The sequence below is a fragment of the Lutjanus erythropterus genome, chromosome 7 (genome assembly GCF_056507025.1).
Source record: "Lutjanus erythropterus isolate fLutEry1 chromosome 7, fLutEry1.hap2, whole genome shotgun sequence".
Lineage (NCBI taxonomy): Eukaryota > Metazoa > Chordata > Actinopteri > Lutjaniformes > Lutjanidae > Lutjanus > Lutjanus erythropterus.
The window spans coordinates 42,431,361-42,452,556 of record NC_139323.1 but is presented as its reverse complement, the minus strand read 5'-3'; the positions used below and the strand labels follow the sequence as shown (position 1 = coordinate 42,452,556).

Below are 21,196 nucleotides of genomic sequence, written 5' to 3'. Positions count from 1 at the left end.
TGTGTGTGTGTTTTTGTCGCCCTCTGCATTGACTCACAGGAACTGACTTTATTTACAGGTGAGTGTTTTCTTGTTTCCTGCGGCGTGGAGCTCGCACTGAGGTTTAGCCGTTAGCGTTCTGCTACTGTACGTAGGGAAAGTTAAACGTCTTGATTTCACTGAATAAAAGAAAGAGTCTGTATACCTGATAGTTCCTGTTTTTAGCCTGAAGAGTGAGTGCGGCGGCGGCGGCGGCGGCAGGATGCGTCCAGCCGGCCGGAGTGAGGACAGAGCCGCTGGCTTCACTTGCATAAAAAACTTGACTGTCCACTGAGAATGTGATTCACAGCTCTGTAGAAAAACAGTAACAGCCGCTCCGTGTGCTACCTGCCGACCTGCCAACGTCTGAACTGAAACTCCGAGCTTACTGACGTTATTCATACGCAAAAAACAAAACAAAACACTTAGTTGTTTAAATATGTTTGTCTGATAATATGTGTAGATTTATATTGTTCTGTGTATAAAAAGTTCTGTTTGATCCCGTCTCTTCCTCTCTCTCTCTGATAAGTGCTCAAGTTGTTTTGGAGGCCTCCACACGGCCGCGGCATCTTTCCTTTGGTTGCCAGGTGGCTCCGCCCCCCTCAGCAGGTGACCTTTGGCCTCTGGAGGGGTGTTATTTTATTTATTTATTTTTTTAAAGTCCAGCTCCACAGCCTGGCTTTTACATCCATCTGGTCTGACAGGATCTGGCTCCGCGTCCTGTCGCTACCCGATCAGTGACGACCCGACCGGAACCGTCTGTCGCCATGACGCATCACCTCTACTGCACACGTGCAGACAGAGCAGGTAAAAACATGACAGTATTTATACAAATATTCATCACCATGTCACAACTATTCTGACTGGAAAGGCTACTTGTCCGTTAGCTGGCAAGCTAACATTAGCTAGAGAGCTAGAGTAGTTGGAAGGTTGATTCTTTCTATTTAGCAGTTTTCACCTGCTTTCAGTGTTTGTGCTAAGCTACGCTAAACATCACATCTCTCACTCTGCACTCACACATGAAACTGACAAAAAAGGTTTGACCATGTGTTGTAGAAACGAAACAGTTTTCCTAAAAGTTTGTGTTCCATGTAGTGTTAAATGGAAGGCTAATGTTAGCCAACTAGCTCCTATACAGGCGTTCTTTTAAAAACGGAGGTCTTACATTAATGTGAATAGTTCTGAGCCAGAAGAAAACAACTGGACACGATGAGTAAGCAAAATAAATTCTCGCAGTTTTTTGGTTAACGCTGGTCAACATCATGATGAACGAGCAAAAAACTCAGTTAGCTCACAACTTTAGCTACTTTAGTGGAGATGGATGATTTGTACTTGACCCTTCCAAAGTCCTGCCCCTTTTTTACTCTATACTCCAATAAAAGCAGTGTTGGTACTTAGCAGAACCTCAGTCAACAATGTTGAAAAGAAAACACATTTGGTTGTTTTGATGTTTGGAAACGCGGACACACAAAATGTATACAGTGACATCACAAGTCACAAGTATACTAATGTTAGCAAAATACCAGCTACAAACTAGCTAATGACTGATATCAGCTAGCTAGTTGGCTAGCATTCTGCTAACATAAGTTATCAGATGTAACCAGTTAGCTAATCACTGATGCAGATTAGTGTTTTCCAAACATTAGTTATCAGCTGTAACTAGCTAGCCAATGATTGATGTAGTTTAGCTAGCTAGTTCAAGGATTCAAGGCAATTTATTTATCATTTACAACAACAATGAAGAACAAGATTTCAATTTAGCTAACTTGAGTTTTGCTCTGAAGCAAATCAGTTCCTACGAAGTAGATTAACTAGCATTTTACTAACATTAGGTGACAATATATAGCCTCTCTATATAATATGTTGCTTTTACGGGTCCCAACATATTTGTTAACCTTAGAAATGAGTTCTTTGATATGAACGAGATAAGCACAGAACACATCTAAGTACAGGAAACAGGAAGTGACGGTTGACTGGGCGCACCAAAAGGGGCAGGACTTAGGAAGGATCAATTGATTGTAACCACTGGCATATAATTTGTAGATGATGATTAAGAAAAAAATCAGTTAGCTTACAGGCTAATGTTAGCATAACTTGACACAGCTAGCTACTCATTAGCTAGCTATATTTTTCAGTTTAATTGCCCTGATTTTAGTTTTTTGTAGACTGCAGCTTCTTCTTCCTCAGTTTTTGCTTTTATTCAAAGTGAAGCAGATTTAAAGCGTCATTAATCTCAGAACGCGTCAGTTAGCGACGGTCTCTTAACGCTGTTTGTCTGATCTCCAACAGCTCGATGTCATGATGCCTTATAAAATACTGATATTCAAAGTCATTTTCAAACATTTAGGGCATCAAAGTTTAGATTTTTATTCAAAGATGGTCTAAATAGAACAAGGCTAGAACATGAGAACAGCCAAATCCTTTTATAAACTCTTTTTTTTCTTGTTAGATCAGGTCTTTAAAAATAACTAAATCAATTATCGGAGTAATTATTGTACAAATCAAATCAAATTAATAGTGTAACTTGTCAATGAGTCAATGAACTCTTTTAAATTCCTTCTTAAGACTTTTTTCTACTTTTATCAGCGAACGTTTCCTGAGTTTGAACTGTTTTTATTTCTTTAAGTGTTTTTATTTTCCTGTTTTTGCATTTCACACTGAATTATTTGATCTGTTTTTGACCGACCTGTAATGAAGCTCTTTGTAATGTGAATTTTGATAAGCGCTCTATAAATAAAGACAATTTCAAATATTATGCAGATAAATTTTAAAAAGCTCATCAGCTGATAAACTGAAGGGTTCCATGTTCGCCTGCTCAAACCTGATTGGTCGATACCACTGTGTGTTTTTTAGAGGTAAATGCGTCATTAACTGAGACAGAAGTCACGATCGGGTCGAGACACCGTCTCCTCGTCCTCCTCGAAACACGTCCGTCACACATTGTCAGAGCAAAAAAGTGTCCAAGGAAAACAAAAAACCAAAACTAAACAACATGCTTGTTATAAAAATATCTGAGAAGACTGACGGAGCTCTCTGTGTGAGTGACCAGAGCAGAGCGCCCCCCGGTGGTGCTGTGCGGTGCGCTGCAGCAGCTGTATTGCGTAGTGATGAGAGGTAACTGAGCTGTGTAGCTTATCTGAGGCTGGACGCCGTCCAGTTTTTTTTGTTTCCTGCTGTGAGTCTGTTCGGTCAACAGGCTGCCAGATGGTCCTTTAAAATCGACTCGAGACGTAAATCTGCAGAATTTTAAACTCTAAAGTCGTCCAGAGTGATCAGAGCGCTGCGGCTCTCAGTCTTCACCGTCCGTTTACTCCCACAGCTCCGACATGCAACTCGCCCGCGGTTTGGCGAGAAACAGATTAAAGGACTGATTAGTTTGCGGCGATCTTTACCAAACCATGTAGAACAGCAATGATTTGTCGATTAATTGATTGATGATCACAGGACGTCATTTGGAACTTGGATCAACATTTTCTGACATTTTATGAACCAATCAACTAATCGATTAAAATCTGAGTTGATGCTGAGCCCTGAGATGTCAAATGTGTGAAGATTTTTGAAAATTTTCCACATTTTATAGATCAAACGATGACTCTTCTCTTCAAAAATCTATCTGGCAAATGAATCAGCAACAATTAACTGAGTGTCAAATTAATCGCCAGTTTTTTTCATAATTGATTTGAGTTTTTTTTTAATTAAAAAAAAAAGAAGTAAAAACTCCTGTGATTTCGCCTCCTGTTTTCTCAGGCGTGGACTCATTTTGAAACTAACAGTCCATCATCTGTTTTAAATATTCTGAATACATCGTCCACCCAGAGCTTTCAGCCACAGCTCATGGCCTTCTTTGACAAAGAGAACCTTTTTTTGGGTGGGGGGTAATTTTCCCAAGTCTTTTCTGTTATCAATTAATTGGTCGGTTATTTTCTCCATTACTTAATTGGCAGAGTTGCAATGATTAGAGAAAATATTAGTTATCAATTATTTTTCAAGCTAAATTGTGAAACTGATTGAAGCTTCTTGAATGTGAAGACTTTTCTTTGTCATTTCTGACAGTAAATGAAGAATTCTGGGAGTTTTGGACTGTTGGTTGAACAAGAGACGACATCTGAAGATGCATTTTTCACAGTTTTTAACTGAATAATTTATCAATTGTGAAAAAGAAATGTCAGATGAATGGATAATCAATCGATCGTTGTAGAGGAGGTGAGCAGTGTGAGACTGAGGAGCTGAGAGTTTCTGATCACACTGGAACTCAACTTTTACAGTCGGATTATTTAAATATTTTCTCATCGGACCTTTTTGTGCAACTAGAATCTTTTTTGATGCCGCGTTGGCACTTGGAGAGCGAGCGGCACGGGATCATTATTATCATTAACCCTCGCTGCTCTGGATTGTCTCAAGGCAAATATGAAGGATCTGTTAAACTGTTAAAACTGGCACTGAGAAGTTTGGCAAAGTTTCCACCAGACAGACTGTTGTGATGCTGCATTGTGAACCTGTAACACCTGTAAATATAAAAAGTAGAAATCTGTAACAGAACAAACAGACGGAGGCAGACGAGGACCACTGCATCGTGTGGCGTATGAGGTTGTTGGAGTGTGTGGCGTTTTCTTCATTTTAGCTTAAATCTGTTCGGTTCGGTTAGTGAAGGTAGATGCGGTTTAAAGCGGAAAAAAAATCTCAGTTCAGACTCTGAGGCGTCCGTTCTGCCTCCCCCCATCCTCCCTTTCTTCCCCCTCTCCCTCGGGGTCAGTCGGGCCCCGTGGTGGAGACCCAGGCCCGCGGACCCCCGCTGTACTGGCCTCCGCCGCCGCCCTCGAGGTCAGTCGGGGCCTGTGGTGGAGACCGAGGCCTGCGGGCCTTCGCTGTACTGGCCTCCGCCACTGCCGCCGCCACCGCCCTCAGGCTCCTCCTGGCTGGGCGAGGCCTCGTCACTGGGCCCCCCTCTGGACGTGACGGAGGCGGTGGTGGTCTCCGGGGAGGCGCTGTGGGCCTCCTGCGGGGCGCAGCCCGGGTGGTTTTTGCGGAAGTGCTGGTTGAGGATGGCCTGGAAGGGGAAGCTCTTGCCGCAGACGTGGCAGTGGAACGGCTTGTTGCCCGTGTGCTTGCGGATGTGGTACTCCAGCTGGTCCTTGCGAGTGTACTTCTTCCCACAGATGCGGCAGACGAACGGCGTGATGCCCATGTGCAGACGCATGTGGCGATCCAGGCTGCCCTTCTGGTTGAAGGACTTGCAGCAGTAGATGCAGGTGAGTCGGGGGTTGTAGCGGAACCAGCGGTCTCCTACCTGCTCCCTCAGGTAGTCCTCATAGCCACCCATATCGAACGCCGCATGCTCCTCCCCCTGACAGACAGAACGAAACGATCAGAAATACAATCACCACGGGAAGAGAGCCGGGATTACAGCCAAGCTAACCAGGCTTAGACCTGAGACGGTGAGCCAGAGAGAGACGCATCTTTGATTCTTCATCCTCCTCCTCCTCAAACCCCCACAGAACAAATGATGCAGTGGATCTAACAGGTTTGACTGGAGGTGAAGTTAAAGCTAACATTAATTAGCCACACATGCTAACATTCACAGCTCATGAGTTTCATGGTACCTGGGAGCTCGACTGTCTCAGCTCGTCCGCTCTGTTGGGAGACTCGCTCTTCGCTCTCTGACGCTCAGCGAGGACGACCACGCTGCCCGTTGGACTGAACCTGAAACACACGAACATGTTAACACTCAGGTCACGTGACCACAGTTCAGTCGTGACAAAAGCTGCAACGATTTAAATTTATCGGCATCTATTTTGATTTGATTTTGGAATTTCCAAACTGATTTCAGCTTTTTAAATGTGAATATTTTTTGGTTTCTTCTTTAACAGTAAACTGAACATCTTTGAGTTGAGGACAAACCAAGACATTAGAGGACGTCATCAACATTTTCTGACATTTTAAAACAAACAACCATGAATCGAGAAAATTATCGGCCGATTAATCGACTACAAAAAGACTCGCCTGTCTGTCTCACTGAAGCTGGAGGATGGTTGGGCGCTGCGGCCCCCGAGTGCTCCAATGGGCCCCGTCACCAGCGTGCTGCGTCCCGACGTGTCGATCATGACGGTGGCACCCTCCTCCACCGGCCCCCCCTCCTCCTGGTGCTCCCCGGCTCCGATCCACTCCTCCATCCGCTCCGTCTTGATTCGGACTCGGTCCATGGTGCTGCCCTCCTCGGCGCTGCCGCTGCGCTCCGGCTCGCTGCTGGTCTCCACGTACCACTGCCCTGCCCGGTTGATGCGAAGGATCGGCTCTTTGCCCACCCTACTGGCGGCGCCGGACCCCTCTAGCCCGCTGTGCTCCACTGTCGGTGGCGGGCTGAGTGGCTCCTCGGCGGGGCTGATGGCCTCGCACACCTCCGCGCCTCCCCGTGGGCCGAGGAGCCGCAGGCCGCCATGGTGACCACCTCCTCGCACCACGGCCTCCAGGGTCCTGCTGCCCCTGGAGGCCCGCGCCTCCTCGGCGGCCTCCTCGTCCACGTCAGCCAGACTGATCTTCAGGTGGATGCCCTCCAGGATCTGCGTGCAGCGGTCGATGATGTGCTGCATCTGCAGGAAGCTGGCGGCGGTCAGGTAGCTGATGATGTCAGCGAGCTGCAGGCAGAGGCGGCCCGTGTAGCAGAAGGACAGTAGCTGCTCGAACACGGTCGGGTTGCGGATCACCGTGAGCGAGACCGTGCTCATCTGGCTCAGAGACATGTGGTCCCGGAAGTATGGCGAGCTGGCGGCGAGGACCACCTTGTGCGCTCGGAAGCTCTGGCCCTGCACGTTGACCACGATGTCGCAGAGACGGCCCTGAACGCGCAGCTGGTTCAGATGAGACAGAACCGAGTTACTGAAGTCCGGGATGTCCAGCTGGATGCTGCCGGAGCGCTCCATGCTGCAGGGACACAACACAACAGGAACACAAGTGTTAAAGACACAGTCTGTAGTCTCAGGTAAAACACCTGCTGTGACATCATTCAGCGGGGGTGTGGCCAAAGGAGACACCTGCTGGACTGTTTTAACCAAAAGATGGCAGCAGTTTCCACTCTGAAGTAGAGCCTGTAGAAAATATCGTGATTATTTTGAGTGAAACTGTGATACGATCAGTTTTACATCACAAGTTTCACATTCACTAAAAAAAATATATTAAAGTGGCGACGATGTTTACTGACGTCACGTTTTCCTGAATCAGCTGATCTCTGCACCCCCCTCAGTCCAGAGGTCTGCAACCTGCATCCGGCTCTTTAGCTCCAAAACACAAAAGATTTTAAGGAAATAAATGTTTTTTTTGTTTTGTTTTTAACATTTTATTTTTCATCCATCATTGTAGGTCTGTGAAAAAGTTGAGACAACTCAAACAAAGTTTTGAAAAAGTTTTACTACTGATCTTTTATTGAGATAATTTACTTTTAGTCTTCTTTAGATAAACTTAAAGCTTTGATCTTTGAAAACTGAAACAATATAAAGTAAATTCATTGAAGTGAAAGTGAATGATGGTTAAAATTTTAATATTTTCAGTTTAAACAATTTAATTTTCAGGCACGAAAATAATGACAGATCCAGTTCAGAAGATTTAAGTTCATCTAAAGAGGAAAAGTAAATTATCTCAACTAAATATTATAGGTCTGCAAAACTTTGCAAAGTTTATGTCAAAACCTTAATTTTGATTCAAAACCCCAAATTCTAGTGAGACTTTTCTCAACTTTTTCTTTTTAACAGGACAAAACTGTTAAAAAAAAGTCATGTTTGGAAAACTTAAGTTTTAAGTTCACACTTTATTATTAATGTGAGCATTTGGTTTTACAGATTAATATTATCTTAAGGGTTTTTAAAGGCAGAATTTAAAGTTAAATGAGAAGATGTAGGTTTAGTAAGTTTTTTTTAGGTATAAAAGTAAATCTAAGGGATTTCTTTAGTTTTTTAGAACTAAAATGAAAGTTTAAGCAACTTTCCAGATGTAAAAGGAAAGTGTAAGAGACCTTAAAGGAATAAAACTGAAGTTTAAAAAGTTTTAAGGATAAAGTTCAGTTCCTGTTTAATGACTCAAAATTCTTCATTTGACGAGTAAATTCAATCAACAAACGCACAAATTAAACATTAAGTTTACAATAAACACACCTGATCTGTAAATTATCTCAACTAAAGATTATATGTCTGCAAAACTTTACAACGTTTATTTCAAAACATAAGAGTTTGGTTCAAAACTCAAAAATCTGTTGCAGTATGTTGATGTTTTTTTTTTACATTTGCCAACTGTAAAAGTATGCAGCCTGCACACCAGATTAAACAAACAGTGACAGTCTTTTCCTCTGATCGTCTTCTTGATGTCAGATTTTGCTGATATGGATGCCATGAAAACAATAAATCTAAGTTTAAAAGTTGTGGCTCCAGACAGATTGTTTGTTTGTTTGTTTGTTTTTGGTCATGAAAGTTGCAGACTGCTGGTTTAGTGTTAAAACAGAAAACAAAAATGACAACAAATCAAAATACTGAATCACAAAACTTAAGGGTTACAGTCAGACACCCATCATCTCAGTCCTGATTTCACTTTCATTATAAACTGCTTATCAAAATAATTGATCCACTGATCAGTTAGTCACTAATCTCTGCAGCAGGACATCAAACTTTGTTCTGGACGAACTGAGTCTGAATCCCGTGGTTCTCCTGGGACACCCGGACTGGAACCTGGTTCTAACTGGGGATCAGTAAACCATCTCAGAGCCTGACAGGACTCCGATGTCAATCTTGATCCAGAACCAGGTCAGAACCAGCCTGGCAGCAGGTCTCAGGAGAACCAGGTGAACCTCCAGGTGTGCTGCAGGACTCTCACCTGAGGGGGAGGGGGGCAGGTAGAGACGGGCTCTGGGTTCAGGGTGCGGTGCAGTCGGTACTTCAGTCCCGCAGCTGGATGACCATCAGCTCGGCTCGGCTCGGCCCGGTTCAGCTCGGTCCGGCTCGTCCCGGCTCGTCCCGGCCCGGCCCGGCCCGGCAGGCTGCAGCTCCACCCGCCGCTCCTCCTGCAGCTCCTCCGGCAGCTCCGCGGCTCCAGCGGCGGTCGTGGCTGGTTCAAGGCCGGAGAAGAGCAGCTGAGCTCGGACTCCGCTCCGTCAGCAGCCGCTGTGGCTCCATTCCGCTGGGTGTCAGGCTCGGTTCGGACTCTCGGCTCAGACTCGGCTCGGTGTCGGCGGACCGCCGCCGCTGCTCATCTTCCTTTTTCACGGCAGAAGGGCCGAGGCTGCAGGAAGGAAGGAGGGAAGGAAGAAAACGCGCGTGGCACGCTGGGAGATGTAGTTCGGGTCCAGGAGGAGAGCGGCTGAAGGAACGCTTTAAAGACTACACCTCCCGGCATGCATCTTCGAGGAGAGGGGTCATCATGGCACTTTGAGTTTGGCAAAAAGTGGAGTTCTCACACACACACACACACACACACACACACAAAGAAATAGCAATACAACCTAGTAGAATAAACAAAAGTACAAAAGGATTAGAGAAATACAATAAAATATAATAAAAAGTATCAAAAGTAAAAGTCTAATTTGGCGCACTGAGAAATTTCAGTATAATATATATTATATTTGAATTATTACAATTATAATTATTAATGCATTAATCATAACTTTAATGTTACAGCTGATGAAGATGAGTCCGTTTTAATGACTTCAATCTGTAATAATAATCAGCATTTATTAGTTTATTATATTTTGTATTAATGATCTGAATCTACAAACTAAAGTTATGAAATAAATGTATTGCAGTAAAAATATTTGCCTCTGAGAGGTCGTGCAGTAGAAGTATAAAGTAACATATATATTACATATATATTATTATTATAACATATGTTCTGTTAACTAAAACGTTGGTTAGCTGAGTTAGTCCTGTCTGTAACGTCTCTTCACAGGAAAACCTGTTGGCTTAATTATTAATTATTAAAGAAAGCTGCTGGATTAACTCTGTGACCTTCCTGACCTCCTGCTAACCAACGAGAATATTTTTGCTCAATTCATCACGGATGTTTTAAAAGTGAACCTTTCTAAAGTATAAACTCAAAGTTAACACTGAAGCACAGTTTAAACTGTGTTAATTTAAGTTTAGAGTAAAAACTAAAGTTTTAATATGATCTTTCTTATTTTAAATCTAATTTTAAAGCTCGGTGCACAGAATTTAAAATTAAATTCTGACTTAATGTAGATTAAAAATGTGTGAACAGCCTTACTGTCATCAGAGTCAAAGAAAAGCAGCAGATCATCTCTAACTGAAGAAGCAGGAACCAGATGTTTGACATTTTGCCTAAAAAATGACTGAAACCATGAATCAAATAGTTAATTTTCTTTAACTTTTTTATGAATTACTGTTGGCATCAATCATAAGACAGAAACAGCTGCTTTATTAAAAAATAAACTTTTTGTTGGTGCAAACTGAGGAGGAGGCGCAGTTCATGTATAGAAACAGCAGGGGGCAGCAGTCAGTTCATGTGAATGTCACCTGGATCTGGTAGTTGAGTAAATGTACTTAGTTACTTTCCATCAGTGTCTTTAATAAGTTGTTGTGTGTTTGTTGTTTGTAATCAGGGAGAAGTTGATTCAAACTTCAGTCGACGGAGATGAGCCTCCACCAGACTCCAGAGGAAAAAACACAGATTTAAGGACGTGTGAGATGGAAATGAAGCTGAGTGACAGAGAGGAACAACTGCAGACTGAAGACGAGTGTCGACCAGCAGGAGGCTTCACACGGCTCACACACACACACACACACACTGCTCACACACACACACACGGCTCACACACACACACACACACACTGCTCACACACACACACACGGCTCACACACACACACGGCTCACACACACACACGGCTCACACACACACACACGGCTCACACACACACACACACACTGCTCACACACACACACATGGCTCACACTGCTCACACACACACACACTGCTCACACACACACACACACACTGCTCACACACACACACACGGCTCACACACACACACGGCTCACACACACACACGGCTCACACACACACACACGGCTCACACACTCTAACCCATCAGATGTGTGTATTGTAAACTTAAATGTTTAATTAGTGCATTTGTGGATTGAATTATTCGTCAAATGAAGACGTTTGTGTGACAGAATTTCTGATATTCCCTTTTTTTCCCTTTATTTTATATTAAACTTTCCTTTTACACCCAACAAGTTGATTAAAGTTTAATTTTAGTTTACTTCAAAGCCAGTTAGATCTACTTTCATCTTCTTAAACTTTATTTGTAGACCTTTAACAATTCAATTTCACACCAGGAAATCATTTCAGGTTTTCTAACTTTTGCTGTATTTAAAGCCTGTAAAATTTTCCATCTTCTTATCTGAAAACCCCAATAAATTTAAATTTTGTACCTTTAAAACTCTCCAAACATGATTTTATACCAAAAATTCTGTTACACATCCAACCCCAAATTCATTAAAAGGTCATGTTCATTTTATTTGACTTTACTTTATTCTTAACCTGAACACTTAAAAGCCTTTAAACCCCGGCCTCGTAGTTTTTCATTAATCCTGAGTTGATTTAATACATGTAAAGCCACTAAAACATTAATTTTATGCTTTAAAAGTCCCTTAAATATACATTTTTTGTTTTAAAGTGACACTAAATTGTGTCTTAAGCTGTAATTCTGCATATTTAAACTCCCTCAGATCTTCATTTTACATCAGAAGGATCCTTTAATCTTTCATTTAATTTTTATTTGACTTTACTTTGACTTTACTTTCACACCTTTAAAAGTCTTCTACACTTTAGTTTTGCAGTTTGATTTAAGAGTTTAAGACAAAAATCAGATAAATGTCAGAAGATTTTCAGAGGAAGATTTAAAAAACATAAAATGTTTGACCTTGTTTTTTTCTGTTGGTCTTAAACTGACCTTTTAAATCTGCAGAGTTTCTGTCAGGTAATTTATTTTCTTCTGTTCATTAAACTCTGATGTTCCTGTTTGTTAAAGTCAATAAAGCGACTATTGATCCTCCAATCAGTCGTCAATAAGTCCACTGAAACAAACGATGCAGCAGCTTATTATCAAAAACTTCCGCGGAAAAGTTTACAGAATTAAATCCAAAGTAAAACCACAGATTTAATCTCTAATCGATCAATTAACTGAAGACATTAGTAATAATTATCTAATCTTTGTTGTCCAAACATGAAATTAATATTTATGTTATTTTAGAGGTTTTATTGGTAAATAAAGAGTCATGATCTGCTCATTAAACTTTCTTTTGTTAACTTCAACAAATCAACCGACTGATGATCAATAAACCATCAATATTAATGATCCAACAGATCAACAGTTTCACAATAAGTGAACAACTTTAATTATAAAACTTTAAAGCCCTTAAACATGATTGAATAAAGACCCGACAGCTCGGTTTTAATATTTTAAATCTACACTGTAAAACCAAATGTTCACATTAATTAACTTTAATAAGTAGAGAAAACTTTGAAACTTTTAAGTTTCAGTTTTACCAAACATGAAATGATTTTTTTATTCTTATAATTAATTAGTTCTGTTCTGTAAAAAAAAAAAAGTTGATAAAACTCTTAATTTGAAGGCATTTTATCTTCACTAGACTTTCAAGTTTTGAATCAAACTCTCAAAACTTTGAGAAAGTTTTAAAAGTTTGAGAAAGTTTTAAAACTTTGAGAAAGTTTTGAAGACCTATAATCTTCTGTTGGGATCATTTCCTTTTCTTCTTCAGATAAAATTGAATCTTGTGAGTTTTGAAAAACCACCTAAAAAGTCATATTTTAAAAATAGTTCACAGTGAACTATGAACCTGATTCGTCTTCGTTTGGATGCTTGGAAATTAAAATGAAAATTATCTCAACAAAATATTATTAGTTGGTAAAACTTTTCAGAACTTGAGTTGGGCTCAAAACTCGAATCTGTTGAATTAAGAAATGTGAAGTTTTCTCACCTTTTCTGTTTTTACAGTGTGTTAACTTGTAAATATTTTAATTTAACTGTATTATTAAAGAAAACATGTAAAGCTGACCATATTTAAACTCCAACTTTTAACTTTATCAACTCAGGTTTCTCTTTTCATCTGTTCATTAAATCTTCTCTTGTTAACTTCAGTCAAATCAATGACTAATGGATCCACTGATCACTTATCAATGAGCCAATCAACACTTCATTAATGACTCTGATGAGTAGTTTCACACATGAGAACTGAATCCTAAACTCTCTTAAACTTAAATTCATTTAAATTGTTTTAAATCCTCTGAAAGATTGAAAACTTCATTTTACACTTTAAGAGCTTTTTAGAGTTTTAAATTAAACTTTTTCATTTTAAAACTAAAAGAAAACTTTTGAACTGGAACTGAACTCAAATATTTTAACTCAACTCCTGAAAAGAACATCTGAAGAATATTTATCCTTATTTTTAATATTTCTTCATCCGAAATTCACCTTTTATCGAGTTTCTATCAAGTGACGATTTTTTTTTAAATAAATCAATGAGTTGTGATCTGCCGATCAGTCATCAATGAAACTGTCCACACTTTATTAGTGAAGTCATGTGATCAGGATTTTCACATTAAAAGACTGCAGGTCACTGACTGATTTCATCAGAAGTCATGTGATCAGTTTATATCCAATCAGCACTTCACACTTTTCATTAATGAAACTTGTGATTGGCTGCTAACGAGCCTCATCACCCTGATTAACTCCCGATTCCTCATCAATAATCAATCATTTCAAAACACCTTAACTTAACCCTGAAATCAGACGAACCTTAAGGTGTTTCTAAGAGTTTCTCTGATGGATTTATTAAAGGGCCTTTAATGTGGTAAATAATGTGCTTTTAATGTGAAAAGATCCATTAGATGTCCACAGAATCCATCATTCATCAAATCATGTAAAAGTAAAGAAACGCTTAAATTCTTAAACTTCATTTGAAATCCTTAAAACTAATTTAAAGTCCCTTAACTTGGATTTTCTACCTTAAAAACTTTTTAAACTTAAGTTTTGTTACATTAAAGCCACTTAGATTTTAATGCTTTAAAATGTCCTTAAAGGTTGATGTTATTCCTTAAAAATCTTTTCAAATTATGATTTCAATTCTAAAAGTTGATTTCTGACTCTTTCTGAGTAACAAAGGAAACGGTTGTGTCATCGAGATACAAAAAGCTCCTTTGTTGTTTTAAAATCAAACAGTGTGAATATCTCAATAAAGCAGTAAACTCTTAGTCAAACTAAAAGTTTTCAACACCACTGAAAAAAAAGCAGTTTTCTTCAGATGGTTTCAAATGTTTGAGCAAAAACTGCAAGAAAAACAAAAGTACATGAATATAAAACAGAAAGATGTCACACAAGCGGAAACGATTCCAACTTAATAAGTGAGATTATGAAATAATGTAGTCACTGTTATACAACAAAAGAAATAATTCAATCCTCCTGTAGGATGTTAATCAGACCAGCAGGGGGCGCAACAGGATCATACAAAAATAAATCTCTATTCTTCTTCAGTTGAGCTCAACTCTTCTCATCTTCAGCTTTCTTTCACTTTCTTTTAACGTGAAATTTAATCTTTTCTTTGCAGAAATGTGAGATTTGAAACATCATGAAATCTGAAATAAACTGGTTAAAGTCACTTTATCTTTAAAATATGATCAGATGATCACAGACTGAAGATGATGGATCATCATCAGCTGTCAGAGTCAAATAATAATCATCCTGGAAAGTCCTTAAAGTCTGCAAAGGGGACTGTAAATCCCCTTAAATCTCCCAAATCATTTCCCTTCAGTTCTCTCTAAACTTTTAATCAAAAACTCGGGACCTGAAACTTTCCCTCAACTTCAGTTTTAACACAAAATAATCCTTTATTAATCCAACAACAGGTTTGTGGTGTTACAGAAGCAAATGTGAGAGCAACAAAGAAAGAAGCGTCAACTAAACAGCCTGACAGAATATTGATATTCTCTAAATGTCCCTTAAACTTCAGCATCATATTCAAAATAAGAAACATTAAGGTGAAGCAGAGTGAAATATTTGACCTTAATTCACCTATTAACTTCACTTTAAACTCTTAAACTTGTGGTGTGAAGACAAAGGTAAAAGATGATTGATTACTGATCAGTCAGTTTAAAGGATGAATGCTGTCATCACTCACCAGTCGATAATCATTAAGGTGTTTTATTGATTAGCCTCATATTTAAGTGGTCTATCTGTCCTCAAAGAAATGCTGAGAGAATTAAGGAACCCTGCAGAGGTTCTGAAAATCTGATTAAAACATGAAAAAATTCGACCTGCAGATTATTTTTCTGGATTATTTTCAGTTTAATGTCTGAAACTCCTGCAGCTTCGACACCTGACAGATACTGAAGCAAGAAACTCTTCAAAAGACTCTCAGAATCCTTCATGTGTTAATAAAAGTCACTCAAAACCCCCTTAATGAGCCCTGAAACCTCATGTCCCCTCCAGGACCCCCCCCCATACATGTCTTCCATCAGTTCGGGGAACCGGTTCCGCAGAGTCCTGGCTTGTTCCAACATGTTCTGCAGGTTTCACTGCTGCAGTGACACCGCGGGGACGCTGGGGGGCGTCTGAGACCTGGTTTCAGCCTGGAGACAGATCAGATCATGTCTGCGGGACTGAAACATGAAGTGTGGACACATCAAACATGCAAAAATACAACAGAATGGAGCATTTATTCAACTAAAAATCCGCAAACGCAAATTTTAAGTTAACATATTTATTATTTTATGTTTTTTCTCAGTCAGATTTGTTCTGCAGCTGCTGAAGCTTCCAGAAGAGACGCAGTCTGTCTGCAGACACAAACCAAACTCCATCTGAGAAATAACACAAATCCTGAGCTGTCACATGAATTTCACGCTTCTTTCGTCTTTTATTTTTAACTTTGCTCTTGCTCAAGCTGCAGCAGGACTCAGTTACACAACGCACACACTGCTGTGTTGCTTGGCGCGTGCTCTGACACGGGGCTGATCACCTGCTCCAGCTTCCCTTATGAGCTTCTGCAAGAACAAAACTCCATTTAAACAAATGTATACTTTAAGAATCGGTGCTTCTGTGCGGGGATGCGCGGGTGTTTCTGAGTGGAGGTAAGGTGGGGACAGGGTCGGGTGGAGGTTTTGTGTCATCCGGCTCTGATTCAGGTGAACTCCGCAGATCCTGGATCAGGATCAGGGACGCAGAGCTGGAAATTCCTCCACCGAGAGGGAAAAAAATAAAGAGTCCCAGCAAACAAACTGAGAGGAGAGGAGGAGGGAGGAGGACGGGGGAAAGAGCGGGGGATTCTCCGAAACCACCCACGTGGGATCACCAGCGTCTTGCGCCGCTCAGCCAATGGGCGCAGAGTCCGGGGGATCTATTGACAGCTGCGGACCAATCAGACGCCGCGCGGCGGGGCGGGGTGCCGCCCGCAGCGGAGCTCGAGTATAAAACCAGGAGAGAGTCCAGTTTAAGAATCAGAGAGCTCCTCACTCAGACACGCATCACATCACGGACTAACTCTGAACACTTTCACGGACCTGACGGATCTTTTACCGATCTGGATTTAACCGCTCTGTGGACTTTATTATTCCGGGAATTTAACGGGACAGCCGCCTCTCCGCGCTGTGGATATTTGAGACTTAACCTGGATCTGGTGGATTATTTTACTGACTTCAACATGACGCTTGAAGAGGTCGTCGGATCCAACAGCACCGAGAAAAAGTAAGTTTCTGACGCTTAATGGATGAAACGATGCGTAATTACGCACCGGCACGCTGCTGCACGAGTGTCGGAGCGCATTTTACACCAGATTTCAGAGCAGATCGTAACCTACAGCACAGTTTAGACTTCTGTCTTAATTCTGTATAATCAGTATGCATTATTTGCAGATTTGTGGGTGTTTCTGTGCATATGTTTCAGTTTCAGTCACGTTTGGTGCACATTCTCCGGGGCATGTGATCATACTTTGAAGTGTACTCTCAGGGTTAGACTGCTGGTTGTAGGTCTTTCCGTGCAGTGTTTTTCTAACCTGCTCCGTGTCCCTGCAGGATGGAGACGGTGAGTTCGGCTCTGGAGGAGCTGCTGGTCGCGGCTCAGCGGCAGGACTGTCTCACGGTGGGAGTCTACGAGTCCGCCAAACTCATGAATGTGTAAGTACGAGTTTCCACCGAAGAACCGCAGCAGATTCTCTTTATCATAACCTCTGATGGTAACGCATGGAGATGCTGACGTGACGTTAACCCGCCTCTGTCCTCCTCCTCCTCCTCTTCTTCCTGCAGGGACCCGGACAGCGTGGTCCTGTGCGTCCTCGCCACCGATGAGGAGGATGAAGACGACATCGCGCTGCAGATCCACTTCACGCTGCTGCAGGCTTTCTGTTGCGACAACGACATCAACATCCTGCGGCTGTCCGGCGTGAGGAGGCTGAGCCAGCTGCTGGAGGAGCAGCCGGAGGACAGCAACGGCAACGAGCCGCGGGACCTGCACTGCATCCTGGTCACGGTACGTCCACAGACCGACCCCGATTAGAGATGCGTCAGACCTGCTTTTATTATAGACAATAACCATGTAAACTCATCATCATCATCATCATCATCATCATCATCATCATTATGTAAGAGATTTATAGAAATGATCTCAAAAGTAGAAATATGAGTCTGTCCATGTGTGTCTGCTCCAAACTAGCTGTACTATATGTAAATATGTTACATAGTGATGTCACCAAGTAACACTGTAAAAAATAGTTGAAACAGTTCAATTTTTTTTTGCACTTGTTGTCCAAGAGGCTAAATTTCATCCTGTAATCTTCAGCTGAGATCATAAATAGATAAACTTGTATGTTTGAGTTTTAGAAAGTCAAGAAGAAGAAGAGGTTTCTCATCATTTTGGTGCCTGGAAATACAATTTTAGAGGAATAATTAAGATTTTAATTTCAGTCCTGCTTTTCACTTCCTGCACAAATTTCAGTTGTACAAATTTTTAATTACACACGTTGCTATGGTTAGCTAGTTAACAGCAGCTTAGCTTAGTAACAGTTGTACATAGCAATTAGTGTTTCATAGTCAAAGAACTGGATTCAAGAATCTAAACCAAACATTGAGCTAAGCTAACATTAGCTGGCTAATATTTCACTCATGCAAAGTTTTAATTAAACGCTTTCTGTCACTAAGCTCAGCTAGCTAACATTAGCTTAGCTCAGTGTTTCCGCCGGTAACATTGTTATGTAGCAAACAGCATTTCAGACTCAAAGAATCGGAATCGAGAACCAAAATGGATCCAAATCCAAACGATCCCCAATCTCAGAAAACAAACTGAAAACTCAGAAAATATCCACTTTAACATCAAACAAACACGTTATTACATCATAAATAAATGAATGACATGTTCTCTGACCATGTTCTCCTCTGTGTTCTCTAACAGAACCCCCCCGTGCAGCCGCTGCAGTGCCCCTCCTTGCAGACCGTCAGCAGCTTCTGCGAGGAGAGTCGCTGCAGGAACCAGTGGGTTCCGTGCCTGCAGCTGCAGGATCGCTGAGCGGATCGAGACCAAACAGAACCGAGTCAGACCGCTGCGACGAAAGCGGTGAGAACGAGTCCAAACTGCCGCCTGCTGAGAGGAAGAACGGCGTTTGAGTTGAGAGAGGGCCGGAAGCCGAGCCAGAGAACTTCCTGCTGCCCGACTGGGTGGGGGGTTGGGGGGCGTGTCGGACGCCGCCGGCGCCGGACGGGTTCTGAAAAGCCCAGACTGGACTTCTGGTAGAGGAGGAGGAGGAGGAGGAGGACTGGAGTGTGCAGGAGGACGGACGTCCTGCAGCTGCAGAGAGTTTGAATGAGGATCATGTGACTGACTGACAGCAGCTGGAGGTCACATGACTCAAGTGAAGTGTTGAGCTGCTCACATCTGAACTGAGGTGACCTCACAGGTCACGTGACATCATGTTTTTTTTTTATCATTTCCTGTTATTAATGATGTGATGGAGTCACTCTGTGACATGAGCTGTTTATTTAACTACAGAGTTAATATATGTCAACACACCTGTTTACTGATCAATAAATTATTGATAAGAAATGATTGATCTCTGACTGTTTCATTCATGAAGATAGAAAATGTAACTTTAAGGGGTTTTCAGGGTGTAAAATTAAACTTTTAGAGGCATTAAATGTCTAAAACAAAATCTAAGTGGTTTTTCAATAAATAAAAATGAAAGTTTAAGCAACTTTCAAAGTTTAAGATTTAAGGTTCCTTCATTTGTGTCCCTGAGGAGACATTTTTCTCAGATGAAGGTAAAAAGCTGCATCACACCAGATAAATAATATGAAATAGGTCACATGTGCAAAATATTAGCTTAATCTGTTTTTCTGTTTAATGTGACTCAAACTTCTTCATTTGACGAATTACACCTCTGAATTTAGAATAAGATAAAAACATAAGATTCATGTGTTGTTGGTTTTTACACTCAGTGGGATCAGATTTGACTTAAACGCAGCGTCTCAGCTCAGCTCTGCCACATACAAACAAAAAATCCATCAGATGAAACAATCTGAGGAGGAAACATCAGTCTGGCAGAACAGAAGCTGCACATGAGGAGCCACCAAACTCTGGTTCAGTGTTCAAATGACATCGCAGCTATTTTCAGGTGACAGTCCTGAGAACGTGCACGTGTGCAAAAATAAGCCGTCAATACATTTCAAGTCATACAGAGAATATTTATCCTGAGACAACAAAGAAACAGAATGTTTTTTCACTGTTGCTGCTATTTCAAACTAAAACTGGCACAGAGAAGTCAGTCCCTCCAGGATTTCAGGCTAGCTTACATTTAACTGTTATGTCCAGTTAGCGTTGATTAGCTCCCAGGTCTTGTTAGCTTAGAGTTAGCATTCTAGGTTCAGTCAAAAGCTTCTCGAAATCCTTCATTTTACGTCTCACAGAGTTTACCAATGATAAAGATACATTTTAAAATTAGTTCCAGAGTGTAGAGATGGTGAAAACTGATGAAGGCACTTTGAACATGTCTTTGATTGTTGTGACCTAAATTCACAGAAACATTTCTAAAAAATTGCAGTGCATGTTGTGATGCTTTTAGGTTTTGTTGCAAAAGACAGTTGCAATTTTTAAAAATTATTTATTAAAATCAAAGGCAACTTGCTCCAGGCAGAACAGAACAGCACTTTGTTCTGAGTTTTCTAACCTCAACAAAAAGGCTTTAACAGAATCATGTGCAGCTGGAGGCTGTTCCTCAAAGGAAAAATGCACAGAGTGGTGACAAATGTTGATAGCAATGACAAACCTTCTGTTCTTTTCAGGACTTGTGACAAAATAAAAAATATAAATGCAAAAAGAATAGTGAATAATCAGTCCCTGCAGGATTTCACAGACTTTTTTTTAGGATTGTTGTGGCCACAGATCCCTGATTTCACAGCAGGGTTTCTAACAGATATTCTATAGAATAAAAAAATATTCTTAGTAACCTATCAATGTCAATAACAGCGACACGCTGAATGAAACGTACGTCTGACACTGAATGTCTGAAACTCTTCATCGATCTTCTAGTTTCCATCAAAGTCTGTCAGAGAGAAGCCCCTAAACCTCCTGCAGCTTCAACACCTGATACTGAAACTCTTCTGAAAAAACCCCAAATCCTTCATTTGTTGTTAAAAGACCCTAAAAAGTCAGTCACAGAACCTGTTAATACACCCTGACCTCCCCAGAGACCCTCAGGCCCCCAGTAAGAACAGGACTCACCCTCTGTCAGAGTTCAGGGAACCAGATTCACAGAACGTGTTTCACACTCAGAGTACCACAGAGATCAACCCTCGGCCCTTTATTGTTCTCCTTCAGTGTAGATACGTTTGTCAGATCTTCTGTAATTGGAATCATTTGATCGAGCAGAACCTCCTTCAGTTAAACTCTGTTGTTCTCACAGTTTCAGGCTCCTCAGGTCGTCCGGTGTCGTCCTGCACCGTATGTAACTCTGTGAACTGATCGATCAGATCACTGCAGCTCTGAGGGTTTCTGTCTGTGTCAGTAGAACCTGTTCAAACTTAAGCTGCAGGAACAGGAGATCCAGTAGAACCTTGTATAGAACCTCAGTTTAAACATCTCTGCACTGGCTGCCTGGAGGCAGAAAATCAGAGTCTGACTGTGGTTG

The 21,196-nt window shown here is 41.2% G+C and overlaps 2 protein-coding genes across 2 annotated transcripts; one reads left to right on the top strand and one right to left on the bottom strand.

Annotated features, from left to right (window-relative positions):
• Nucleotides 1-4,215: 4,215 nt before the first annotated feature.
• On the bottom strand, nt 4,216-9,009 carry zbtb37 (zinc finger and BTB domain containing 37). The gene is made up of 4 exons (XM_084723852.1): nt 8,872-9,009; nt 6,007-6,936; nt 5,619-5,712; nt 4,216-5,362 (listed from the first exon to the last, which is right to left on the bottom strand). The coding sequence occupies exons 2-4, from the start codon at nt 6,933-6,935 to the stop codon at nt 4,841-4,843; spliced, it is 1,545 nt and encodes a 514-aa protein (XP_084579978.1). The 5' UTR covers nt 6,936; nt 8,872-9,009; the 3' UTR covers nt 4,216-4,840.
• Nucleotides 9,010-16,517: 7,508 nt separating this feature from the next.
• Nucleotides 16,518-19,116, top strand: LOC146324486 (growth arrest and DNA damage-inducible protein GADD45 beta-like). The gene is made up of 4 exons (XM_084723850.1): nt 16,518-16,770; nt 17,097-17,198; nt 17,328-17,550; nt 18,469-19,116. The coding sequence occupies exons 1-4, from the start codon at nt 16,727-16,729 to the stop codon at nt 18,580-18,582; spliced, it is 483 nt and encodes a 160-aa protein (XP_084579976.1). The 5' UTR covers nt 16,518-16,726; the 3' UTR covers nt 18,583-19,116.
• The last annotated feature ends 2,080 nt before the right edge of the window (nt 19,117-21,196 follow it).

What these genes read in the sequence shown, in the direction of transcription:
- LOC146324486 (XM_084723850.1), top strand. Translation starts at nt 16,727, where the DNA reads ATGACGCTTGAAGAGGTCGTCGGATCCAACAGCACCGAGAAAAA. An exon ending in TCCGCCAAACTCATGAATGT is followed by an intron (nt 17,199 to 17,327) that starts GTAAGTACGAGT and finishes TTCTTCCTGCAG; the next exon opens with GGACCCGGACAGCGTGGTCC. An exon ending in TGCACTGCATCCTGGTCACG is followed by an intron (nt 17,551 to 18,468) that starts GTACGTCCACAG and finishes GTTCTCTAACAG; the next exon opens with AACCCCCCCGTGCAGCCGCT.
- zbtb37 (XM_084723852.1), bottom strand. Translation starts at nt 6,935, where the DNA reads ATGGAGCGCTCCGGCAGCATCCAGCTGGACATCCCGGACTTCAGTAAC. An exon ending in ACAGACAGGCGAGTCTTTTT is followed by an intron (nt 5,713 to 6,006) that starts GTAGTCGATTAA and finishes TTTCAGGTTCAG; the next exon opens with TCCAACGGGCAGCGTGGTCG. An exon ending in TGAGACAGTCGAGCTCCCAG is followed by an intron (nt 5,363 to 5,618) that starts GTACCATGAAAC and finishes TCTGTCTGTCAG; the next exon opens with GGGGAGGAGCATGCGGCGTT.